The 27,396-nt window shown below is 44.1% G+C and overlaps 1 protein-coding gene across 4 annotated transcripts in view; it reads left to right on the top strand.

Moving 5' to 3' along the window:
- The window catches only part of BCL11B (BCL11 transcription factor B), a 94,778-nt gene that overhangs the window by 6,999 nt on the left and 60,383 nt on the right, over window positions 1-27,396 (top strand). For 2 of the 4 annotated variants that reach the window (XM_080618604.1, XM_080618602.1), the window contains exon 2: window positions 7,454-7,819. In XM_080618604.1, the coding sequence (XP_080474730.1) occupies window positions 7,454-7,819 (366 nt within the window). Of the gene's footprint in view, window positions 1-7,450; window positions 7,820-27,396 lie in introns of all 4 variants that reach the window. The other 2 variants (XM_080618603.1, XM_080618601.1) reach the window with 1 other exon arrangement.

Genomic DNA, 27,396 nt, shown 5'->3' with positions numbered 1-27,396 from the left:
CCTCTGCCCATCCAGCTCACACTCTGCCTCCCACCCATCCCATTCCCCCAGGTCAAGGCCTGGTGGAAAAGTCTCCCCGCAGAGACCTGCTACCCCAAAATGGCTCACCACCTCCTTGCTGGAGCATTTCCTTCTTTTTGTTGCAGTTTGGTTTCTCCAGGGTTGTGTTGCAGTTGTCAGTTGAATTTGGTCTTCCCTCGGCAGCCTCCAGAGAAAGCACACAGAGAAATAAATGGGGGCTGGGGGTTATCGCCTGCTTTAAAGTTAGCTATGCCGTAAAAGCACTTGATGAAGCATCAGCATTGGCTGTAGACAGATTTATATATATGTATCGTTTTAATGAGGGAGGGAAAAGGCATCAATAATTGCGTGCATTGATAAGTGCATGATTCACTCAGCTTCTCTTACTACGGCACCTTCCTCTTTCGTGTTTATTTACTTTCTTAAAATGTATCTGGGCAGGCTGCACACCATTCCTCGGCACCCACGGTTACAGCCTCAGAGGCAGTTGTGCGTTCACCTCCTGAACATCAGTTAAACTTGCTTACTGTCTGCCTTCCCTCCCAAAAAACTGGTGCGTGCACCGTAGTGTAGACCCTTGCTGGAGCTTTAAGTAGCAGCTTCTTTTTTTTTTTTCCCTTTTTTTTCCGAAAGCATATATAAAAAATTCCTAAAGCAGACTATTTGAAAACAAATTAAAGCAGAGGGACACACTTCATGTGTTGCAGGCACGCGCCAGTAGAAGGGGGTTAGGAGAATATCATCATTTTACTGGCAAAAGTGACACCAGATCGGGGATTTGATTTATGGTGTAGCATTCACAGGGACTTAGTTCTGTGTTTTTGACATATGCATGTCTTTTGTATAGTTGCCTCAGTGCAAGAAATTCTGTTTTTTGGTTTTGTTTTTTTTTTTTTTTTTCCTGGAGCTGCTGATAATTTGTGTGTGCTGAATATGCCCAAGGTACTTTCCAAAGACTAGGCACTAGACAGCATAATATAAAAAAGGAATCTAAAGTTAAGGAAGAGGGAAAAAACACACTGGTTTACTTAACTTTTTTATGACCCCTTTTACTAAGCCACTGGAAGGAGCCATAAATTCACTGAATGTTATAATGAATATGCTTCAATGAAAGTAAAAAAAAAGGCTTAAGAAAATTGTATATAAGCAACAGTGTGCCGTACACAATTGAGAAATACAGCCTCTTTAGAGCAGGATTTTAAGAAAGGAACAGAGCTGTTGTGTATTTAATACATGTTCTAAACTAATTACTTAATTTTGATCATGCTTTTTAAATGCCTTTTGATCATGCCTCGGGTAAGAATCTGTGCTTATAATATAATTTTTTACGACAATAAAAAGCCTGTACCCAAATACTGCTCCTTCTCCTTTTGTGGCACCAAGAGCTCCTTTCTCTCCTTGGTTGTCGTTTAGTTTTAAATAAAACAAATGTATTCACTGGGGAAAAAAGAATGCTTTCATATCACATCATCACATCCCATTTTTATCTGCAGAGATTTACAGCTTCTGCAGTGTATAGAAGAGCCTATGCATTTTGCACTCTCAAAAGCAGTAAATATTTTTTATGAACTTATAGTTTACTTAAGGGGAGACACGCCACTCCCTTCTTTAACACTGTACATAGTTTCAGATGAAATAACATCTGACAAGTGCTGGAGATTCACACTGATCCTTGGGTATTCCTAGCTTTTGTTCCGTTTGGGTCCAGCATGGTCATTGTGTCATTTTCCTTCTTTTCCGTAACCCTGATGTGTTGTCTGGCTCTTTGTGGAGGTGCTTGGGCTTGCTCCATCTCAGGTGTGTACAGAGGGTTAAACTGCTTTCTGAGAGACTCAGGCTACTTCTGCAAAAGGTGCCTGATTAGAGGCATTGCAGCAGAGCCCTCTAACTCAAAGCTGTGCAGGGTGCAAAGGCATTGGAGTGAAACTGGGTATTTCTCCCACCTTCCCTGCACTGCTGGGTCCCCATTCCCTCCATCCTGGTCCCCTCGCTGTCGGTACCTAGTGGGGGCTGTGCCACGCACTGGGCTCCATCCCTCCTGCTGTGGGCCACTACCACCCGCCATGCTGAGCCACTGTCCGGTGTGCGGGGCTGGCGTGCGTACTGCAGTGTCGGATGTGACCGGACGGCTTTGGCTCAGCAGCTGCAGAGGGGCCACGCGCGGCGCGGCGGAGGTTTGCTGCTGCTCTTGCCGCCTTTGTGCACTTCACACATGCCTGAGACTCACTCGGAAAGTGAGTCAGAGCTGCAGCTCATAACCCCTGTTTCTGGGGCTTCCCCGTCACGTTGCTTCTTTTGGCCAACTCAGCCTCAGACTTCTATATAGAAAAAAAAATAAAAATAATTCCACAAACAATTTTTTTTTCAGTCCTCAGAAAAATTAAAAATTGATGGCAAATAAGCAGTGCCTAGAACTGCTGAGGGTGATGCTGAGGCAATATATAGGCATAAGCTCAACTCTGCACCTTGCAGCTGCAGGGAGCTGCAGGAGGCTCTGGAAACAGGTTATTGATAAACTTTGATGGTGAGGAGCTGCATTGCCCACTTTGAGCAATGTTAGTCTTTGTGCAGTGAGGATCCTGACACCGATCGCAGCGGTAACCCAGCTAAAGAGCGTGTGATGCAAGCTATTTCCGTTAAGCATGTTGATGTTAAAGTAAATGTGACATGTGGGTGTTGATTGAAGGGACATCATTTTCAGGCCTGCTTTGGCCCAACAACACCCTGAAGAGCAAGTCACTTCTTTGTGCTCATTCACCAGCTAGGCTGAGCTCTTTCTGGATGTGCCTTCAAGACAGCAGTGACTGCGTGTGGAGAAGAGTGCGCTTGGCACACTGCGGCACACTTGCAGGCAGCTTCCCATGCCTGGACAGCGGGAGCCATGTCCCCATAGTGGACTCCGGGCTGCCCCAGCTTGTCTCAGAAATGGGTGGCCCCTGTGGTAGCCCACACTTCGCCCCTCAGGTGGGCACGAGGGCAGGGAGCGGCTGTGGTGGGGTGCTGGGGCAGACAGGGTACCCAGCAGCACCTCTGCGGTGAAGGCACTGGCAGCACTCTCTTTAACCACCCCGTTATCGATTTGTGCAGAAACCGTCCGCAGAGAGGAGGTTTCACACGCAATGCTTTGGCCTAGCACCAAGCCATTCCCTCTCTCCCCTTTTCCTGCCTCCTTTTGATACCGTGGGATGGGAAAAATAAGGAAGAGAATAGGTTGGCAACTTTTTGATCCCTTCTTACTTTGGTTCTGCAGTGCAATAAAAAGTCAAGGAAATAAATTACTGCTGCTTGGATCCAGCCTCACCCAAACCCTGTGAGCAAGCATCCATGGTCCTATCTGAGGGCTTGTAAATGATTTTTAGTAACACAGTCTTTTTCACTATTAGTGGGTAGGATTTTGAGACATCTGACAGACAGAAAGTAGTTAGCATGTGCATTTACTTTAATACTGGGCATGAGGTTATTGTTTGCATGGGGCACATATGTTCTAATGATGTCACCACGCTGAAGTAGGAGCACTGGCGGTTTTGTGACAGTGCCTTTATGGAATAAAGGAGTTTGTCCACTGTATTCTGGCGTGTTAGGCATCCAGAGAGCCTGGAGATGCTGCTTAGAGTCCAGGCAACAAGTGTAATGCTTTTACTTTTAGAAGCAAATGATTCAGATCATCCAGTTGCATTAATTTTATGAAACCATCGGGTAACAACAGTGTCGCTCATGTCCCCATAGATCACCCATCCCTGACTTGCTGTTCTCCCTGGGCAGGCAATGCCAAGGCGGTCCTGCTTGGAGGAATCTCTGGGTGCAGGGAAAATGCCGGGCACACCTTAACACACCTGGAGGAACCAGAGCACGAGTCCTGGCTGGAAATAGCTCATTTGCATTTTTTTCCTTTTCCCACGTAAGGGAGATGAGATGTTTTCCATCCTCTTTTGTGTGGCTTGATTTCTCCTTCTTAAAAATAATACAAATTAATTTTAAATAAATACTCATGAGGAAACACCCTCCTTCCCCCAAACCCAGCTACCAACAAACAGCAATAAAACCACAGAGTTAAATTCAAATAATGTGAAGCGACTCATTTGAAACCCACAGACACAAGTGGAGTCAGAACTTTAGATTGAGACTGGCCTAAATTGCCCCATTGGTATTAAAGGACTCCTTAAACAGCCTAAGATCTTGGCTGTTGTATTAACCAGGCATGACCCAATGCATTATGGGCTGGACTTGCAGGCTTTTTTCTCTTTTCCTTTGTGGGTTTTAAATCTCTCCTGTAATGTTACTTGAATGTAGGTTTTTAATGGCTTAATTGAGTTGTCAGTAGGAAGGGTTTGTTTTTTTTTTTATTCTGAGTAAAAAAAAATATGCAAATTGACATGGATAAAATGCATTTGAAGATCTATTCAGTATTTTGTTTTTCATTCTTTTATGCCTGTTTTCCATGTCCTGAATAAGGGGATATAATACAGTTTCTGCATTCTTGGGTGTATGGCTGGTCTCATGCTTGATGATTTATTAAGCTCAAATCAGAAATAGAGTTGATAGCAAAAAGTCTTTTGATATTTTGAAACCCAATTACTACTGATCAAGCGGGCCCAGCATACCAAGAAAACAAAAAGCTGATTTTTCGTAATGTGACGACCGACAAAATATGAAGGAATACCAGATGTTATTTAAAAAAAGTGCCATTGCAGAGTCCTTGGAAAGAGAGTGAGCAAGTGTAAGCAAATAGGCATATGTGGATTTAACTAATATTCAGATGAAGTGTAGAACTGAAAAGAAAGAATTTGTAACACTTCAGCTGGTCAAACCTCCTTTATGTTTCCACAGGCGCCTGGTCAGGACCTTACCAAGTGCAGCACTTTTGCTACGTTTTTGGAAGAGCACAATTTAAATAGTAGGCAGAAAAATACAATAAACCTCACATAAAAAAGATAATAAAGTTGAAATCTGTGCTTTTCTTTTTATTTGATACATATATATATATGCCAAAATTCAGCCTTTGTAATTTAAGAGATACACTTCAATCTGAAGGCTTTACGGGAATGTTAGGTGAAACTGGTAACAAGCATTTTCCCCCTCTGACACCCTATTTCCTTACTACCCTTGGTTTAATTCCTGTTTTCATGTTGTCTTTTCCAGTTCTTTGTCCCATCTCCTGTGTGTGTATCTGCATGCCTGTGCGTGCCTCTCTGTATGGGTTTTTTTAATATTTTGACACACTGCTCCCCCTTAATAGGAATTCTTCCTACAAATAGCACGCACATTTCTAAAGGACCCTTTTCATAGTCCTTCTCTTTTGGCTCTAAAATGATGTATATGTAATTGGTAATTAAAGGTGCAAGCTCTCTTCAATATAAACAATATTGCTCAATGTTAGATCATTAAAGGGAACCGGAGCACTAAATAATTACCTTTTGCATCGTGACACACTGTTCGCAGGCATCTGCTCCCTTCCCTGCAGTTCCTGTTCAGTGCGCAGGGTTATGGTTAAATTTTCACGAAGGCAAGGAGGCATCTTTTCATGACATAAATTGGTGAATTAATTATGTAGAATTGTCTTCAAATTCCTTTTAAACTTAGATTAAGGGAAAAAGGTAATTAATGGTTTTCAGAATGAGTATTGTGCTGTGTATTTGGTAAGCCTGGTGTGAGTTAGGAAAACAAAGCCTTCCCGTGTCCATCATCTGCTTTAGCAGGATGGTCTGTGCTTGGGCGCTTCTCTGGGGTCCCCGTTATTTTCTGCTGTCACTGGTGCTGCTGCTGCTCTCTGCTTTGCTGTTGGTGAGCTGATACAACTTGCAATACAGCTGGTAGATATACTGATCAATTATTTATTCTGGAAGGCGAAAATGGGGGCAATTCTTTTTCTAAACTGCCTTTTTCAAGGCTCAACCATTTTTGTTGCCAGGTAATACATTTCACCTTCTACCTCTTGTCCCTTTCCTATGTTTTTTTTTTTTTTTTGTTTGTTTGGGTGGTTTTTTTTTGTGTGGTTTTTTGTTTGTTTGTTTTGTTTTGTTTTTCTGCTTTTTTGTTTTTAGTTTTTTTTTTTTTTTTTTTTTTTTTCAATTTTCTCAAGAGTAGGACAAAACTCCTTTTGTTTTTGGCCAGGAGGAGAATCCAGATCTGGATTATAACATCTATTTATCTCAGTCTTACTTCTTTCAGATATTTGTGTGACTTATTTTCCCAAGGAAATCCATAAGCAAACTGCTCGGGCTAATAGAGAACATTTTTCCTTCTATTCCTTTAATCCTGATTCGATTAGAGGTCTCACTCACTGATTTACATACTGTTAGTTCCTGTTTTGTTCAGCCCAAATCCTATAGTCCTTGCAGAGGCAAAACAGCCTTAGGCAAAAGTCAGTGGAAATTTTGCCTGAGCGAAGACCAAGGTTTGTATGATTTGGCAGTTACACAGCAGAACAAGAAAAAACAAACCAAAAACCACGTTTTGCCCCAGAAATGAATTCTGATCCATAATTATTTTATAGTGTAACAATTATCTTCTAAATACCCACTAAAAACACACTGTGTTTTATTAATTGTGAAATGAGAAGTTGCTTATTTCTTAGAAACTGATGTAGGTCACTCAGAAATGCTTTTCCAGTCTTTGGGGGTAAATGGTATGAGATCTATCCGGTCCATGGGCAAGATTTATACAAAAAGCTTTTATTAATCTATATAGCAACTGCGGGGTTATTGGACATCAGGAAAATTGAGTGGACGATTTCAGGCTCAGCCAGTGTTCCAGTATGTTAAAGAAGTGCCTCATTCTCTTTCCCACTGTAGACACTTGTGAAACCCCTTAACTTCTCATGAGACCATATCCTGCTTACCTTACTCTTGCAAATAGTTTGCTGTAATTCTTGCTAATTGGTGGTCATTTAACCATGCAGGTGTCTCTTTAATGGGACATAGTGATACTAATTTTGCGTGCCACAGGGAGCCTAATCCTGCTCATGATCTCTCCTCCTCTCTAAAATAAGAGGAAAGGTTTGGGTGAATAAGCTTTGCTGGATGGGGCCTTGGCCAGATGGCTGGGAGACATGGTGGGAATGAGAAGGTGGGATAAAAAGAGGAACTATTTCAGAAAGTGACTCGGGGCTTGAATGTTTGCAAAATGGCTCTTTGCTGATATCCTTGCAGTGCTGGCAGCAGTGGGAAGGAGCTGTCAGGAAAGCTAAGCGAGGTCAGCCTTTTCATTTTGTTTCAGGCAGGCTTGGTTGCAAAATATATTGAAATCATTCTGGGAGAGCAGAAAAGCTGAAAAATAAGAGAAAGATCTAATCAAGCTTGGCTTTTTGGGGCAGGGGGAGGGAGGCTGGGCCTCTTGTGATGCATCCTTCAGAGTCTGTGAACATTCAAAGCAATCTCTTTCTCTTTTCCCCTCACCCCTCTCCTCCCTCTTTCTCCTTGTCCATGTAAAGCAGAGGCTGACCATGTGGAACCGGCACTCGCCGACGAGGATGAGAGCCTGGCAATAGCAGAGCCAGGTGGCATCAGCATCGCTGCAGGCGGGACAGACCCCGACTTGTTAACCTGTGGACAGTGTCAGATGAACTTCCCGCTGGGAGACATCTTGGTTTTTATAGAGCACAAGAGAAAACAGTGCAATGGCACTGGTGGTGCCTGCTATGAAAAGAGCATGGATAAGAGCAGCCCTCCCCCCTCCTCACGTGCCGAGCTCAGGAAAGTGTCAGAGCCAGTGGAAATCGGGATCCAAGTCACACCCGATGAAGAAGACCGTCTTCTCACGCCTACAAAAGGAATTTGCCCCAAGCAGGAGAACATTGCAGGTACAGCATGTTTTACACTCAATCAACTGCCTAGGTAATCTTTTAACGAGAGCCCTCTAGAAAGTGCTGAGGAACAGAAGCTTCAGTAACAGGTCTTTGTAAGAGTCATCGTTCTGGAGGATCCCCATGGCTGCGCAGGACTCAGGAGGGCTGTCCACCGTATTTAATTATAGCTACCTGCCAGCTCCCAGAGAGAGGATCCTCTCAATCCCCTGGGAGAACCAAGGGGCAGTCTGTACATAGGAAAAAGCAGAAAGTTGGGGTCAGAAACCATTTCAGGAGCGTCCTTAAGCAAGTAACAGTGGTGGAGGAATAGGGGGCTTTCGTGAGATGCTCAGTTCAGTCCAGATCAGATTCTCTTTGTCACTTGCAGTCCCACTGGGAGGGAACAAATCCTGGCCCTACTGAAGTCAGTGGAAAAATCCTCTTCCTACTGACTGCAGTGGGAAGAAGATTTGTTTGCAAAGGCTAAAGCAAGGGTTGATTAAGTCCTTGCTTGCTCCTTTCACTGAGGTAGGCGTCAGCTTCCTGGTCTGCATTGCTGCCGGTGTCTGCTGTCCTGGGTCTCTGCAAATAGCCGGAGTTGGCTGGGCAGCACCCTCATTCACACGCACACCCCAAATGGGGCTTTTGAATGAGGAGACGAGAGCACAGACTGGCTCTGGTGAGCAAATTGCAGGCATTTCTAAAACTCTTTTATGTGGTGTAGTTAAGACTTAGCGGACCTCCCTGGGTCAGAGGTGGGCAGGTGGGTGATGGTGTCCGCCTGGGTGAGCTGATGCGTGGTGGCTCAGCAGAGCACCCAGTGTGGGGCTTCCTCTGTTACACAGGGTGTTTCTCCCCTTTGCAGTGATGTGTTCCTTTACAGTGGTGAAAGGAAGGCTCTGCTCCCTGCTACTGAGTGGGAGTTCTATATTACACAGGAGGATCTCGCCTCAGACAGGCCTTTTTTGTTCAAATTGACTGTATCCCATACAGAAGAGCTGTGGCAATTTGTCTTTGCTACCGGTGTCCCAAATTTTCTAGGAATTGTCCTATGGGATTAGATTTGGCAGTCCAGGATCCTGCCTGTAGTAGAGATGCTCCCATAAGGGGATCCCCAGAAGACTTGTGAGAGGCTCCTATCTTTACAGTTGAAGCTTTAGAGATTCCTGCTCTTAGCATTGGAGGTCTCTGAGTCAGTCCCACCATCTCTGATGGGCTTGGCCATCATATAAGTAGAGGAACTGCTGAACTCCACATGATCTGCCTCTTAATGAGAGGCCACATGCCACCCATTTACTACCTTGTTGTCTTCTAGGAATGTTTTTTGGGTGCAACCACCATCTTGGCTTGGGGCAGCTGGTAGCTTTGGGGGCATTAGCTCTGCCAGCTTGTGCTGTAGTGTTGTAAGCAACCTTACTGTTGCTTACATCCTTGACCCCATCCTTTCCTCATCCTTTTTCAGCTTTCCCCATCAATTTTCAGCTTTCCCCATCCTTTTTCAGCTTTCCTCATCCTTTTGCAGTTGTGAATGCATTTCTTGGCAGAGATGACTACCTCATGGTGTAGCAGCTTTGAAGGCTAGATTTCATTCCCATTTGGTGGGAACAGAAGAGAAGTACTCAGGACTTTCTCCTCCAGTCTGCTGAAGGCCTCTTGAATGATGCTGAGCACTCTCAATAGCTGTTGTGCAAGCTGATGTTGCTCAGCCCCTTCCAGAGGGTGCCCAGTGCTTAGTAAGGTTGGTCCAGGAGACCTATGTTGTCATTCAGCCCAGATCTCATCTTTTCCTGATATGTGCCCAAGTTTAGTCCATAGTGAAATACCTCAATGTTATACCCAGCACAGAGCGTGCTGTCCCATCCCAGCTACTGGGGCTCAGCATGAATATCACTAACTCTTTTGCCATGCAGAAAATCTGCTGGGGGAGGGGTGAAGGGGATGTTCACATGTGGAAAAGGCATAAAAAAATATTTAAAAGCCAATCTGGAGCACCTAATCTCTTTCAGACTAAAGTGAGTATCGAATGAAAATATGTAGGAGAGATTTTGAATTGAGAAAAATAAAAGGATTTATCATTTGATTGGCATTTTCTCAGCAGTGCATGGAGATAGGGACATCCACTAAACAGTGCAGTAATAATGCTTTCTCAATTAGGAGCCCAACTCCAAGATAAAAAGGTGCAGTGTCCTTCCATATTTTTTTTTAATAGCAGTGGATAGTTTTCAATAGTAGGATAAAAGCCTCACATTACAGCTGTGGAGGGTAGCCATGAAAAACCCACAGAAGTCATTCACTGGAAAGGCTTCAGTGGGATATACCAAACCCCTTATTTATATTTCAATAGAAAGGCTTTCTGCATTAGCCAAGAAAATCAGAATCTGCATTTAACATTAAAGGTATTTCCCAGTGAGCGGCTGTAGAGCATTGTTGTTAGATTTGTTAAAAAAAGAGACTAAATACGATTTCATAAAAGGGAAACTTAATCTCTAAGGCAGCTTTCTCCCACCCCGCCACCCCCTCCCTTTATTTTTTTTTTGTAATAATGCAACAGCCTACAGTATTTTTACTTCATATGTGACGAAAGATATTCTTAGCCTTTCTGTACTGCGACAGGAAGAATGAATTTCTTTATTCCACCAAGAAATATGTAAAATAATCCCTTAGAAGTATGGGGAGATATGTTTGTTCAAAGCATTTAAAATGTTATTTTAATCAAAGGCACAAAACACTCTACATGCTGTGTCAGCTAAAGGAGACCATTACATTTTAACAGCAAATCGTGCTCTTTTTCTCCCCTCCTAGCCAGCCCCCCCACTTTAAAACTAACTTTTTTGTTAAATAAAAAGGAGAAAAAGATTAAAGAATAAAAAAAAACTTCAGTGGCTCAAATATATAAAGTAATTTAATATGGTGGAAGCATTAATTATTTTAGCTTAATTGAATTCTGAGGACTGCAGTAGTTGCATTTTTGTAGACAAGCTCTGTTTATTATTTCTTTGTGTAGATTAACAGTAAAGGAAATATAGATAACTTTCAGTTATTTATTGTAAAATAAATGTGTCAATTCATGTGTAAAGCAAGCTGTTCAAAGATAATTGAGTCTTTATATTTGAAGAGGGAAGCCAGAAATCACCCACTCGCCACTCCAGCTCCCTGAAATATGCTGCCAACACTGCTGCCCTCAAATAGGTTTCAGCTCCTCTCCTTGATCTTCGGTTATTTTTTTAGACCTTTTTATTTGTTCAGAACGATTTGTGTGGCCTTCTGCAGTGTGACTAAGCCACCAAACCTTACAGCTTCCCATGGCTGAGTGCAGTGAGGGTATGTCAAGTGCTAAGCTTGGCTCTGCCATTGCACCTCTCTTCCCTCTGGGAGTGAGGATGTTGGGATGCAGCACTATGCTGAGCGTTCACCCTGGTGCATGGTGCTCTGGAGTCATGAGTTCTTTCTTCCTCTCTTTCTTTTTGCCTTTCTTTCTTTCTTGGTAACTCCATTAGCTCTGATCACTGATGCCTCTTGATGACAAAGCAGACCTTGGGCCACTCTGAGGAAGGCAGGTACAGCTCAGGAGTCTACAAGAATTTGCATGCATGCAATGCAAATCTCCAACTGAGTTTTCCAGGTATCAGTAGAGACAGAGGCAACTTTATCTCTGCAATCAGCTTTTAAAGACTCTGACATCTTTTCCTGACTCGTAACTTGCAAATCCAAGCTTTTCAAGGCACTTTCATTTAGTTACCACTGTTGGTAAGGTGTGTAGTAGCATGCTAGCTGGCACTGGGAGGATGTGACTTGCTTAAGAGCAGTCTGTCCTGTAAAGTTTTTATCTTTTTTTCGAATTGGCTGACCTGTTTGAAAATAATTTCTTCCTCTTGTACAGAGGGTGTGATAATATCAAACAGATGTACCAGATTGTCGCACAGCAAACCACGGCTGGGCCAATGAGTTGGCTGGGAGTTATCAGTCACTGCTTCTTTCACTTCACCGCTGGCAGGTATTTTGGAAAAAAATTACACCACTGTTGTATTTTATACCTCTTTTTATCTTTCATATTTATTAGATCTTGGGCCTAACTAGGTGACCTGTCCTGGCTGAAGAAGGCTCAGGGAGGTGGCTCCTGCTGTCCTTTGACCCATGGCATTTCCTGTCCTCATGGCGCTGCTGGGCTCGTGGGTCACCAGGCTGTTTGTTAGCAGGGCTGTCTGAAACAATCCAGGTTAAAGAAGAAGTCTCAGTCAGCTTGTGTTTAATGCTGTATGGTTTTAGAGAACCCTGGTGCCTCTGTAGGGCAGTCACCACTTGGACCAGACCTTCATCAGCTTCACTGACTGGTCCTCAAGGTCAGGGCAGCGTACCCTCGTGGACAGATAGCCACACCAGCAGCAATGGTTCTTGAAGACAGCACAGTTAATTTTTGCAAAAATGGTGCTAGGGAAGGGGAGAGGGTTGATTGGAATTCCTTGTTCATCCTATCCTGGCCGCCAGTGCTGGGCTCCATACATTATGTACTTGAACTAGATGTGCATCATGAAAAAAGGCTCCCTGTCAGAGGCAGGATTTAACTGCAACCCCTGCTCCATGAATGTTCATTTCAGGCTTTTGAATGGTAAAACTGCCAGTGAGAGAAACTAAATAACTCGCATGTGCTGGAAGCCAGAGATAAACACCGCTGCAGGTTGCCATGAAATAGGCTATTTGATATATTTAGAATTGTTATTTTTCCCCAAATTAAGATTAGTTAAATCCATGTGTGTTGTGTGAGTGATTGTTAACTCAATGGCATGGATTATCCTTTTTTCAAATCATGACAGCTAATTATTATTGCTGTCTACCCTGAGACATTCATTTACAATGTACCATTATGGACCCGTGCACCCATATTAACTGTAGGACTGAGCCAGCCATCGTGATGTGATGTCTTCACACGTGAGGAGAGAAAAATGTGAACTGAAACAACCCAAGGCCTGTGGCAACAATGTCAGGCAGGTTGGCAAGAGGTGTCCTGAGCAGTGCCGAGCTGGCAGAGGTCTCAGAGGCCATCCCCTTACTGAGGCTGCCATGGCATCCAGTCCTCCTGCCAGCACATCCCCAGGGTGGTGGGTCTTGCAGGAGTGATTTGTCAAAGCCAGGCCAGGAAGAACACTGTGTGAAGAAGAAGAGGCTTCTAGAAGTGTGTGGTAACAGTGCCTGAGAAACTCCGGCTGTAGCTGCAATCCTTTTTGTGAGGCTTTTCCAGGCTTGTTTCTTCCCTTGCATTAACCAGGCTTTCCCTGAGCTCAGAGGAATTACGTGGCCTCCTCCTCCTCCTCTGCTGCTTCACCAGGTATTTAGCAATGCGTTTTGCTAATTAGTGTTGCTGAGCAGTATGGGGGGGATGATGCACTGGAGATGCCAGCCACTGCTCCTGTGAGAGTAGGGTTAACGAGCAAGCCTCCTGCCATGGGAGACCTCGGCTGAGGTCCTGACTTGGCTCGTAGGGAGAGAAACAACTTGGGTGATCTCACCCAGAGCCCTGCTTGTGCCTTGAGCAGGGCGGGGGGCACGTCAGGGGAGCCTGCAGCGGCAGCGGCCCTCCCCTGGCTCTCTCTGTCTCTAAGCATGGTGAGGGGCTGCTGAAATAGGAGCTTCAAGTTTTTAGGCTGACAGTAACCCAGATGGAGAACAGCATGGGGCTCTCCAGGAGATGTAATCCCTACTTTGGAGGCTCCTAAGAGGAGGTGGTGTGGAGGGCGTCAAGGGGTGGTTTGGCAGCCCCCCTCATCAGCATGTCCCCTAAGACATGTCAGGGTTGCAGCCACAGTGTCTCCCGCCAAGGCAGCAGTAAGCACCCTGATAATCCTGAGAAGAGTTAAAGGTGAGAAACCTGCTTACAAAACCCATTCTTCCACTTGCTTGAACTGCACCACACCCGTGTGGTGCAGCTCCAGCCCCCACTGCTCAGCCCCAGCCCTGGGGCCACTGGCCACCTTCTCCCTGCCACCATCTCCATCTCAGCTTGCCCTGGTCATTTCCTGCTGGAGTCCAGCTCCATCAGGCTCCAAGGCTCCCCTAGCATCCACCAGAGTCAAGTGTGAGATTGATCACACTGAGTTTTAAAAGCAGGCTAAAAAGCTGCTGGGGAATGTTATGAACTTGATCCTCCCTGCTGCTTTTAGCTTTTTGTTTTGTTCCTCTCACCATCCTGTTTTTCAGAGTTATTTTCCGTGCCCTGTGTGCGGTTACCTGGATTCCCAGAGGGCTGGGAGTGCAGGTGCTGGTGCTGGAGGAGTGGTGGGGGGGGTCTGGTTTGTCCAGCTCTGCCCTGGTTTCACGTGGGGTAACTCCCCTGAAACCAGTGGTGCCAGGCCAGATTGATTGGGTGGCGCGAGTGAGGCTCTGCCCATGAATGCATGGGGTGCCAAACTGCAAAACAGGACCTCACTGCTGTTTTTTCTCTGTTATCTCTCTTAGCTACAGTCATCTTCATTTTTATGTGTGACAACGCTAGGTAAAACCTTTTCGACAGAAGTGCCATTTTGCAGGCTGATGAGAGGGGATTTAAGAAGGTCATTCAGTACACGTGGCCAGAGCTTTCTTGCCCTGGGGTGGATGAGCAGCACGAGTCACTCTTTAAGAGGAAAATTTGCTTGTTTGTACTAGCATGGCACTGCCGCTACCCTCTTAATTCAGTGGAAGGACTCTGGACCTTCTCAGAGGTAGAGCCCGGCCAAAATGTCACCCAGCAAAATGTTTTCTTGCCTTTATTTGCTCCATCTTGTGAAATTACTTGGGCCCTGTGTGGAAGACCAGAAACAGTGTGTATATCTCTGATTATTATTAGCATGGAAAGATTGGTAGTTTTTTTAGACAACATTAGTGGTAAATGATGAAAAGGTACTGATCAGCCAGTCATTACTCACTTTTCTTTATAACTTTGTGAGCAGCTGTTAAGAGAAAAGTAAAAGTAGTGTTCAGCCATTCTATAGGCTGCTTTTGCACTTGTGGGGATGTGACTAATAGCAATAGGCTTGTGCTCAGTGGAGTATTGACTGCAAAAAAGGAGTTTGTGTGCATTCTCAGGGGAATTTTGCACTTGAATGTAGCTGAAGGAAAGCCTATTTTGTGGAAGCACTATAGAACAGAAAAGCTCCCATATAGATAGAAAATATTGCTGTTTGTTTCTGATGGTGAGTAAATACATAAAGGCACAGAAATGGTTCCTTTGCTTCAGCAGGACAGAAGTGCCACTATAGCATGAAGTTGCCTCCCCTTGTGTCTTTTCCATAGATTGTTTTTCTTTCCCAGCCTGTGTTTGAACTGCACTGCCTAAACACACAGCGACCAAATAGGCTGTGACATAAAGGTAGAACCTTTCCAGGGACTTTGGAGATTGGAACATTTTTATAACATAGCTGCAGAAAAAACCTCTGTGAAGTAATCATACTTTTTGTACAAGAAAGGCTTGGATTTCTGTGTCATGTCACATAACTTCAAAGGGCATAGATTTCAGGCTGAGTTTTTTGGCGCTGGCTTCGGTGGCCGAGTGGGAAGATGGGAGCCCAGAGGGTGAGAAGTAGAAGAGAGATGCCAGGTATAGAAATAAACCCATGTTTCTCAGCAGACAACCCTGGAAGCTCTTGGCTTGGGAGATGTGCGTGCTCACTCCGACAAGAGCATCCTTTTCAGCATGGTTCCTTCTCCCCGCTCCCTCCCACCTTCCAAATGGTAATTGGTGGGCTGTGCACTAGAAATGTTATAAAAAAAAAAAAGAAAAAAAAAAAAAAGAAAAAGTGGGTGGGTGGGGTATCTGGGGATTTGGTGTCTAAGCTCAGGAGTTAAGCCGGAAATCCCAGAGATGTAATGAAAACAAAACGGACTTTTCACTCTCGCTGTGGCATTCTGGCAGTGAGAATGCTTTCGTGAGCCAATGTTTTCATTGTAGGTTTTCTCGAGAGAAGTAGTGGAAACGAATCGTTAACCCCTTAACAGGAATGAATGTGGTTGCTGCAGTGGGGAGACGAGAGCTGTCTTTGCTCCTAGTTGCCATGTAGCAGTGCTTTGGGGTGTGTGTATGTTTGTGTGTAGTGGGGAAGGTGGGGTAGATACCGCTTGTAAGGAGTTTAATAATGTTAATGGCAGATGTAAAGTGGTTACTTAGCGGTTGTTGTTTTTCCTCTTTGCATGTATGCCTTTGCAGAAAGATTGAAGCGCGATCAGCACAAACCACCGTTAAGTTCAACAGCTTTTAAACTCACTCTTTCTTCTGGCATTTGGTAGCATATTTCTTGACCGAGAAAAGGGGGACACTGCTGGCCAGTCCCTTGGCAGAGTCATAAAAGCTGCAGATGGAAAAGACCTACCAAGTAGCAGATCCCAGTTTTCTTGAAGAGTGGAAGTACAGGACGCATTCTGTCACAGGCGTGTTATGTGTATAGCTTTAAATGTCCAGGAGCCTTGGATGGTGTTCAGCCTTGCAGGAGTAAGCCCCTTCATTAAAAACAAGGGAGTTCGGGGAGGAAGGGAGGCAGGAGTGTTTAATCTAATTTACTTTAACAGCCACTTTTGGTGAAGAGATTGTGTATCCCTGTTCTCCATGCTCTGATTAGGCTGCATTTTATGTTGATATTTTATTTCACCTTTTGATCACGGCTGGCACTTGCCATATTTCTCTCTCCACTTTCTCATTAGAGTATTTTATCTGCACGTATTCTTGGAAATGGTACAGAGCGTCAGCCCCCTGCTCTGGCTAAAGAGCATCTCATCTAGCCTTTAGAATCTTGGAAGGGCAATTAAAGTCATTACACACCTTCTTCCAGCTGTCCTAGATCCTGTGGTCCAGTCTTTGCATGCAGGTTGTGGGACTGTCGGTGCTGTGCAGACTTTGGATGTAATTGCATAGCTGCTGCAAGGAGCTGTGCCTCTGCAGCTGACCTTGCTCAGTGCGTCTGGCCTCTGAATAGATGTTTGCCTTTCTTCCCACTTTGACAGCTCGCCCCCCCTGCACTCTAGCCCCTCACTCTGCCCCAGCCCACTCCTTGTCCACTCATGCTGGGAAAGCATCGTGGCGGCAAGGTATTTGTGGCTGAGACTGCCTTGGCAATGAGCAGAGGCTGAGGAGAGAGTCGGTTCTCTCACATGCCTGTGTTTGAAGAGGGAAAAAATAAGAAAGGAAAGAGTTGCTGCTGAATAAATGATGGTTCTACATGTTTTTTACACCATGCTGCTTTCATAATGGTCATTTAAACAAGGTGGTGTGGTGGGGGAGGAGAGAACAAGACGAGACTGCAGACAGGGATTAAACAGCCCTCTTCTTCTTTTAAGACATTTATTAGTTTCGGAGTCAAACCTGTAGCCAGCTAATGTAACTGTAAAAGTCTCCTTTGAATTATTGGCGAGGCGCTCTGAAGTCTGTTGTTATAGCTGATGTGCTTGCATGCAGGCAAAATCCAGATTTCAATTTAGCACCTACTTGTTTTATTTTCTTTATTAAACTAACTCCCGGCTCGTTTTTTCCTTTCAATGTCTGCTTTTCGTTTCCAGTTTTCTAGAGTGCCCTATTACTAGCTCATAAAAAGAGTTAGAAACTGAAGGGAAGTTTCCCGAGCAAGGAGGAATTTTCTTTTTTGGCCTTTTTTTTTTTTTTCTTTCCCTATTGCTTGGCCAGGAGCCAACCTGTCTTTCAACAAGTAGAGAGCCATTCCAAGTTGAAATTTATAGAGGAGAGTCCAGGTTCAAGGGCTGAAGCCCGCCAACAGCTCCAGCCTCTTTGTTACTGATTAATTCTGCAAGCGGTTCAGCTGGTTTGCTCACTTCTGCCTGCTCTTCACAGCACCACAGCGCTTCCGAGCCGCTGTCCCTGCTTTCCCCCTTGCTTTTCAGCAGGGCTTTCACCTCTCACTGTACAGCATCCCCTCAAATTAATTTTAACCCCATGCAGTCCAAGCTGCACCAATTTGACTTCATGGTAAAATTACAGAAAATTTTTTCCCTCCTATTTTTTTTTTCCATTCTCCCCCTCTTTTCTCCCCCCCCCCCCCCCCCCCCCCTTTTTTTTTTCTTCCTTTTCCCTAGAGCTAATTTTAAATGTCTGGAGCTTCCCACTTCACTCCAGCTCATACTAACAATTGCTTCTTGGCATTACTTGGAACCCAAGTTCCCAGGTTTTAATTAGTTTACTCAAACGCAGGCAGCGGGGCAAAATAGTTTCTTTCAGCTTTACCTGCAACGGATGTTTCCTGTCTCAGCAAGGGGGTTTCCCTTGCAGAGGGATTTGAAAGGCAGAAGTTTTCAAGTGGTCCCAATATGGGGCCCCACAAAAGTGAGTGTGGGAGGTGAGGGAGAGAAAGAGCAGGAAGGAAAAAGGAGAAAAGAATTAAACAAAACAAAAAAGAGTTTAGGAAAGTACCTTAAAATGAGGATGGTCCCAATCCTGCAACAAACTGAGTATCAAAGCATAACCCTATTGACATCAGTGGAGCTTTTGCCATTGGCTTTAGCAAATGCAGGGATTTCACCCGTAGCCTGCACCGAGCTGTAGGTATGCCAATGGTCCTCTTGCAGTCACCGGGATTACTGATACGCAGAAAGTTAAGCATGTCTGTAAGTGTTGGCAGGATTAAGATCTGTGCTGGTATTTTCAGACCAAGTGAAATCCATGTGGGAGGTTTTTAAAGAAGAAAGTGCATGGGAGTTGAAGAAAAAGGAGAATATAGCCGAGCCTGCCATTTTTAAGTGCCTTGGGGAAAAACCTGGGTTGCTGTTAAAAATATCGGAGGACTAATGTGTTGCTAATTGTGACACAATTAACTTCTTAAAAGTATTTGATTATGAGTCCCAGGAAAATAAAAAGATGGGGATGAAGAGCTAGAAATTCAGGCCTGTGTTTCAGTTTAAACATTTCTTTTTTATTAACTAGAAATAAAAGCAAGCCTTGAGGTTCACTTTACCTTGCATCCTGGTTACTCTGCTCCTAGAATTCTATTTTTGAGTAGTTATTTAAAGAATGAAAAAAGAACAACAACAAAGAAATGAAGCTCAAACCCAGCAGCTGCCTGAGACTTGTAGATGTGGCTTTTCCACAAAGCTCTTTAAATCTTGTTTAAACATCTCTCCAGAACTGTTACTCAGGAAATAAAAATGTGTGCTGTTTGTCTATAGCAGATTAAAAGTTTACCTTTAATGTGACAGCTTCTCCAATCTAGTGTCGGAAACATGCCTCAATTTTAGGGTATTATGAAACAGGTCTGGAGCAGAAACAATGTATTTAACTAAGAGAGAACGAGATAGAATTTGTGGTTTCTTTCTTTAATGGTTTATAACCAGAAACCTTTTCTGTGTCTGCCTCTGAAACTTCTGTGCATACAAGTGGCCAGCACATGTAAACTACACTTCGAAATTTAACAGCTAACCTTAAAAATCTTTAGTTCAGCAAAATGGAACATTTTTTCCTAGGCTATGGACAGCTCTTTGTAATGATCTGGCAGAGGAATCTAAAGTGTGATGGGTTTTTTTTCTTTCCAAAACATTCATAATTTCAGCAGTAGAAAACTGAAGTACACCCGAGCTCTGAGAAGGCTCTCTCACATCTGCCTCCGCCTGTGTGCTGATTCCCTGGGGTCCCATTTATAACAATCTAACAAGATAGAATCTGCCTTTGAGTATCAGTAAATATGGCTAAAGATCACAAAACTGTACTCATAATTGTTCAAGACTAAAAGGCAGAATATAGTGTTTGATTAATGTTTATGGTACAGGGCCTTTTTGCAGAAAGAATTTAAAACAGTAGCCCCTAAGCCCCTCTAAAAGCAACCCGAGCCCTCACTCCAGCCCCCTCAGCCTCCACTGAAGGATGCTATCCTCATTGTGCAAAGCACATCATTTAAGATGATACATTTTATTTTTGATTTTGAAGCTGATCAAGGATAATAGATTTGAGCTACCGAAAGGGATGCAGAAGGTAGTTTTCTGTTAGCAGTGCTAGTACACAGGAGCAAGAGACATCTTTACTGGCCACAAGAAGCACCTATCCCTCAGATCAGGGGGCTTTTGGCAGTGCATTGTCTTGAACTGGCCTCGTCCTTACCATGTCTACTCTATACATGAGGAAAACCACCCCCAGTCCTCAATGCTCCCTATCTGACAATTAACGCTCATTAGAAATATTAAAGCAGGGACATGCAGTGGTGCCTGTCAGAGGCACCTAGCAAAGGCATTTGCTTGTTTTGGAAGGACTGATGAGCTGGATTGATGAGGTCTCTATTAGTGCTGGAGCCTTGGGGCTGCTCAGGCTCAGGTTTGTGCCACGTGACAGGCAGCTTGCAGCAGGCATTACCTAGGTGGGGTGATGCCCCGGTTGTCCTCACTCCCTCCATAGGAAGCCTGAGAACTCCTATTGTCTTCGCTGCTGGGAGACTTCCCTGCTGTCTGGGAAGGTTTGTTTTTTTTCAGCTGTAGTGAGTGGAGAATACAGTACAGATGGATCTGCTTCTCTTTCATTAGCTCTTCTAAGATGCTTGTTTAAATGTGTTCACTTTGTTTCTCAAATGGTGAATGCCAGTGTTTCAAATATGACTGCTAACAAGGGGAAAAAAAAATATCTTTGAAAAAGCCCAGGCCAGGACTGTGTTAAAATGCTCGTCTAGAAATGGCAAAGGTGAGTCTGAACGTGCACAAAGAGGGGAAGATGTGGGGAAGAGTTGGTGCTAGTTTACATTTAGGGTAGGTCCCTCTCCTGCCAGGGCAGAGCTCAGAATAGATCTTGTGGCAGCAGCCAGCAGTGGGGGTAGAGCTGTGGCTAGCAAGCGAGGATGGGTGCTAGTGAGGGTGTTCAGGGAATGTTCTGAGTGATGGCTGTGACTTTTGCAGTGAAAATCCATGTTTTGGGGAGCAGGGTAAGGGTACAGAGAGAAAACCTAGAAAGCCAGATATGTGTATGCTCCAGCAGAGTTTGTTTCTTACAGAGGAAACTGTGGCCTTTGGGGCAAGGCAGTAACTGGAGTGTGCAGAGTAGAAATACCACCCCAGTGTGCCACATGGCACTTCCAAAATCATGCTTGAATACTTGTTTCTCATTCTCCCGTTCCTACACTTCTCTTAGCCCTGCCTGTGTGATGTCAGTGCTGAGCAAAGCCTAAACCCTGTTCCCCATAACCCTTTTCTAGGGTAGATCTTCATGGTTTGATGAGTAAAGCAAAGGAGACCATCAGCCCTTTCTCTAGCCCTGCAATCCCACCCTTGTTCCCGGGAGTGGGGCAAGTCCAGGAGTTTTTAGTGCTAGTTGCTGTGAATTTTAACCCTCCCATCTCTTTGCCCCTGCCAGCTTTAAACTGCCCACAGGAGATATGCACTCTCATTTCTCAGATGAGGCAGAAAAGATGCGAATGGCTTTATTTTCCAAAGTACCAGCTGCATCTGGTGGGGGCTTGGGGAAGCCTGTCATGCTCAGCACCCTTCTGGATGAGGCCACAAGCATTACCATCCAAAATGACAGCAGGGAGCAGGGGTGATGGTGGGGCTATGGCTGTGAGAGCCTGCCGTCTGGTTCAGTGCTCACAGCTCTGCCCTTTTGTGTGTGCACTGATTTTTTTGAACAAGCCCAAATCCCCCTGGGTGTCTGTGCTGTTAGCATGTTCCACCATCCCCAAACTCCTCAGCAAAAACGCTGGATTAAAAAAATGTGAAATTACAGGCAGGGCACTGGGGACGGTGGTGGTCTGTCCCCTACTGCAGCCCGCATGCTGCCTGTGAGGATGGATGGAGGATGGGAGGCCACTTTCCAAGCCTCAGCAGCGTTGCCACTGCAGGCATGGGGCCAGAAGATGGCTTCTGACTCATAACTGAATAGGCATCTAAGGAAATTTCACTTGTGAGTGTGCGATAAGGCCCTTCCTGTGTGCGGGCATGGGAGCCCTGGAGCTGGGTGCCTTGGGTGAGACGCTGCGTTTGGCTGGATCCATCCAAAGCTGGATGCCCTCAGCTCCAGTGTGGGTGTTGATCCCTGAAGGAGCAGGGTGTCCTCCGCGCTGCATCCCCGCAACTGGGTGCTGAGGAAGAGGCAGGAGGGAAAGGGGGGGGGGGGGAAGGAAGAGAAAAGATCTGTGACAAAATCATGCGACACCCACGTAAATATTGTTTGTATGAATTGGGTTCTTCATCTTTTGTTAGCAGCAGCTTGTTAATTAACAGCAGATTAGTGCTGCTTTCTTCTGACACATGAATATATTTTGGGCTAGAAAATACTTGTACTCAATAAAACTGTGTGACTGAACAATTCAGAAAGTACCAGCAGAGTGCTGTAATGGATTCCCTTTTCATCCCCTCCCCCCCTCCCCCCGCTCTAAATGCAAGCAGATTTCTGCAGTCTAGTGCAGAAGAGACATGTTAAACACAGCTAAATAAATCATGTTTACTCTTGGCGTTCTTGGTAGTGAAAAATCTGTTGGCTGTTTTTACTTCCTTATTTCTCAGCGTTTGCTTCCTACCTGTTTTTGAGCCTGTGCCCAGAAATAGTAGTTTTGTCAAACGAGTGGATTATGCCAACCAGCAGTTCCCTCTGCCAAAGAAGCTGCTGGATCACAAACCCCGTTGACTTCTTTCTTACAGTGACACTGAGATTCTCCCCCTTCCTCCCTCCCCCAATATTAGAATATAAAAGTATTAAAGTCTGGAGAGGGCAAAAATGTAAGCAGATCCTGGCAGTTTAAGAGCCCAGATGAAGGAAAGTTGAACTTCTGTTCCAGAAGCCCTCCTTTAAGCTATTTGTGGAGGTGAAAGCACTGGAGATGATAGCAGTAATAGGAACCGGCCGTTTTCCTTTTCTTGTTATCATTCCTTGTCCTGTCCCCCCTTCTTCCCTCCGCCCGCCCCCCCCCCCAAAATGGGTGTGGGTTTTGTTTCAGTGTTGGGGTCTTTTGAGTGGATTTCTTTTTCTTTTTTTTTTTTTTTTTTTTTTTTTTTTTCCTTTTTCCCTCTACAGAGAGCTTTACAGCTGGGAGGGAGAGGTAACTAAGCTTTTATTTTAACCAAGTTGGCTTGTGAGTTCTGCTGTTGCAGGCAGTGGATGAGCTCTGATTTTGGGGCTGAATTCTGCTCCTGACCCTGCTTTCCTGGACCACCTTGTAAATCCCTTGCTTTGGTGAGGGCTAAGACAAAGGGTCATAACTCCCTTTGCAAGATGGGGTGAATGAAGTCGTGACAAACCATGCACAGTTATATGTGCATGTATTTTTACATATATATATATATCATCTCTGCAATCAGCAGAGCTGCATCGACTGGAGGGTAGCAGAGCATAAAATGTAACCACATTTTGATGCAATCTTGGGTATTAAGTGCTCTTCTTTGACCTCATGTGGCAACTTTTTAGTCTGGACCTATTCTCCTCACTTCTTTTATCCCAGATGTCAGTGATCCCAGATGTGACTGTAACATGGATTATGAGCCTGGTGGACTCTGTTTGGTTTTAAAATTAGAAAAAAGATTCTTTTTCCCATCAGAGCTTTGCATGTATTTACTCTTTGATCACATTGGAAGGGCCTTATCCTGTCTCCAGAGAAGCTTTAGTTCTGCTTTCAGTGGTAACAGGGATCTGGCCCGTGCTGAATATTAGCATTTTAATGGCTTACTTAAAACCCCATTGCTGGAGCACTCACAGGGCTCCCTGCAGAAGGAGAGTCCAGCTCTGGGGTTTTGTAAAGCGATGTTGCAGGCTGTAATGCCTGCTGAAAGAGAGGAGCGAGGATGGCCTATTTGTCATAGATTATTAGTGTTGTCAATAATAACATGTCTACAGTAGCCAAATTAATTCCTTCTTCCACTTTACTAAGTCCAAGAAATACCAGATCAGTTTCAGAACAGGGGAAAAAATAAACAGAATCAAAGTTTGTATGTTATGATTCCTCTGAATTTCTGGTGGGAATACTCTGTGATAGAAATGATATTTCCACAGAGGCATTGGCTGCCAGTTTACTTAATTACATTAAATAGTGGTATAAACCTCGGCAGAACATAAACCTCTGTTACAGCCAGTCATTAGAATATTGAATCATAAGGAATAATGATACCAGTGCTAACATGTTAAAACAGTCTTTATTATATTAGTGATTAAAGTGTTATTTAAAAAATAAGGTTTGTTGTAGTGAGTTAGGTGTGCATGCATATTTTCTCCGATCACCTATTAAGAGACTGAGGACTGGATTTGAATTTATTACAGGGAAATAAAAGGCTTGCTTAGAGGAAGAACTACTAGATCGCTGCTTATGATTTTACAATTTGATTCCACTTGTCCTTAAGGAAGATTCATAATGCTTACTTCAGAAATGCCATCTACATCTAGAAAATTAGGGTTAAAAGGACTACTTTGTTGAAACTAATTACAGGCTAGTTCAGTTTTTTAGTTGGTGACATTTTAGAGATTTTGCTTGTAATGTGAGGTTATAGAAAGATTTGGTTAGACTGTGATATACAGTAATAAGCAGCTGTTTGAGTATATTGACATTTTCATCAGAAACAAAACAAAAACCCACTAGCCTTTATTTTACTGGGATTATAGGTATGAACTTGATACTACTTTCTCACACTGGCTGTGGATGTTTGAAAGAATTCTTTTGCTTCACCTCAGTTTGTACAGTGTCTCTGTCTATTTATTTATTTATTTGAATACACTTTCCTGGGTAATCAGCTTCAGTTTCCATTTCAAGCAGACCTGATAGTAAATGTCTTTTTGTGTCCTATACTTTTATCTTACAGAGAAAGATGCTATTCTGTACCAATAAACAGCTGAATTGAGAGCTATTGGGAAATCTGATCCAGAAAAACCATCATGCAGAAAAAATGCACTGTATGCAGAACAATTCATGTTTTCTTGTAGTTGTCTTTGCTCCTAGTTGTTCTGTCATACTGAAAGGAGCAAGAGCTTCTTTTTGTACCATACTTGTGTTTTACCTCTGCTGGTGCAGGGTTCAATTATCCTATCTAATTAGCACTTGTGAGTGGCCAAATCCTGCTTAGATTCAAGTCTTCAGGTGAAACTTTTCATTGTATTATTTAGCAGCAGATTTGTAACATGCTTCCTTGTGCAAATGAAGTGTCGGTTTATTATTTCCCTGTTTTAAGTTACATTATAGTCTGAACTGGATTCCTGGTTGCGGTTTTATTTTTCTGCTTTCTTTCATTATTTAAAAGCTAGTTAATTTTCTAGCCTCTCTTCCATTCAGAGAGCATTATTTACTCAGTTGTGATGGTGTCCAGTAAATTGAGGGCTAAAGCTTTAGATTCTCAGGGTTCTCCACATTTGGTGGATTGTTTTACCATCTCAAGCTGATGGCTCCACTCATTTAATTTGACAGATTCAGTTATCAGACTTGGTCCTCCTTGTACACATGCAGCTGGATTGGTTTTCCCTTGAGAAATCCAAAACTCAAAGGGGAAAAAACCTCATTTTAAAAATCTCTGTTGCTTCCATGACACCCCCTCCCCAATCACTTGCCCTGCTTTGCTTGCTGAAGTTTGCTTAGTGTCAGTGAAATGCTCTGCTGAGTGTGAATGTGCTCCATGCACAGGGGAAAATTTGCAGATTATAAACATGCACGTTAATGGGACCCCTCCAAACTTGAAGTGTAATATATGCGTAGGCAGGTAGACTATTTTTTACATTGAAATTCAGCACTTAAAAAATGCCTAGACTTACATTGCTTTTGGCAAGGGGTGAGCCAAAAAACCCAGGAGCTGTGGTTCTCTCTCAAAGCTAATTGTGTCTGTATATTAAGTTTGTCCATCTGTGCTTTGCAGGGATATCTGCATTACCTGATGCTCCTCCTTTGCATTTCCAGCAGTGAAACAGTTAAGAGTGCCGCTGCTTAGTATATTGCTGTTAGAGTCCTTATAGTTTCCAGGACATTTAACTAAATCAGGTGGATGTCATGAGCTGATTTTCACAGATGGGGAGACTGAGGCACAGAGGGGCAGAGTGATTTCATCTGCCTCTATTTCCCAAAGTTCCCTTCCCTTCCAGGAATTGTTTGTGCTACCAGACAGCTGAAAAGTTGTTAAAGCCTCATCCTGCCTAATTCCACCAGTTATATATATATATATATATATATATTTTTTTTTTTTAGTGTGGGACAGGGACAAAATTAATAAATACTTGCAGAAGGCAGAGCAAGGCAGAGATACTTACCCGAGCAGAAAATCCTGCTGTTCTCTTTTCCAGAGGTCATATTCTGCCTGAGGATACCTGTGTGCAGTGCAGTCCTGAATGGCCAAGGCAAAGGAGAAGTCCACCAGTGTTACTGACTCTTGCCCATCTGAGGCTTTTCCCTGGCTACTTCACTTCCTTTGGTTTAGCCTCTTGACCATGCTCTTGTGGTCAAGCCCTCTGATTATTTGTAGTGGCATTTCTCTCTCAAGAGCCTGTATATATTATTGTGCCCTTTGGAAACAGCTCTTTCCATCCTCTGATTTCCTTTATTAATTCCAGGGCTTGTTAAATTGCTGTGATCGTCTGTTGGGGTGGTTATATGTTTCAATTATATCAGGAATATTTGCTGGTGTATAGAAATATTCATGGTATAATTAGGAGAAAAAAATTAATCCCCACAAGGATTTTTACAACCATTGAAACTCTCCAGGACTTAATCACAAGAGTTGGGGAACAAACTTGGGGAAATTGATGAACTGTTTATTGTCAACCCTTTATGCCTCATGGAAAACAAACTCCACAAATCAGGGTGATTATTGTTGCTTGTTAGTTTATCGTGGTAGCTTCTGGACATTGCAACTCAGATCAGGGCACCATTGTGTTAGGAGCTCTGCACCCCTGCAGCAAGAGCCAGACTCTGCTTGGAAATGTTTTGGGGCTGAACAGACCAGATGGGCAGAGGGTGGGAAGGAGAAAACTTTGCTCTTTTGAGAACATGTACTGTAGTCTGGGTGGCCCGTGCCCTGGGGTGTGCTCCCCAACCCCATTCCCAGCCCAGAGACCTGTCTGTGAGATGAGAAAATGCCCTGGTTTCCTATCACATCTGTTTATATGCTGTATTTATCGCTGATGATGTTTTTAGGCCAAATCCTGCCCTTTTTTCTCCTGCTTTCCCACCTGGTTGCTGTCATAGCAGGGAATACGGTACTCCTGGGACAAAGCCTTGTGTTGGTGGTGTGGGCAGAGGGCACAGAAGGAGAGCGATGAATGCAGCCTTGGGGTAGGCAAAAGTCTTTACTCTTGTATGCCTAATCAAGGTGAGCCAAGATGTTTCAGTTTTCACTTAGCTTCATGTTCAAAGCATAGACAATGGGCCAGGAGCAGGTTGAGATGAGCATCAGGTGGGAGGAGGGCCAGGTGGTCTTCCAGAAGATTGCACAGGGATCCAGCTCATAGGGATGCTGCTGATGTCTCTGTGTGGCACCTGAGCACTGACACCCCTGTAGGCCTCTCACCCTGGCCCCAAGCAGGTTCAGCAACAACTGCCATTTCCTAAAAGATGGGGTTTGGCACTGCATATGCAATTTTGCAAGCATACTGTGGGCTACTTCTGGGAATCCACATAGTCTCTTAGGTAAGTAAAAATCTCTACAGCCTGCCCTCAATGTTTGAGCCTCCAAAATGCCATGTGCAAATA

Source organism: Psittacula echo, assembly GCF_963264785.1.
Source record: "Psittacula echo genome assembly, chromosome: 5".
NCBI classification, from domain to species: domain Eukaryota; kingdom Metazoa; phylum Chordata; class Aves; order Psittaciformes; family Psittacidae; genus Psittacula; species Psittacula echo.
This window is presented reverse-complemented; position numbering and strand designations above follow the sequence as displayed.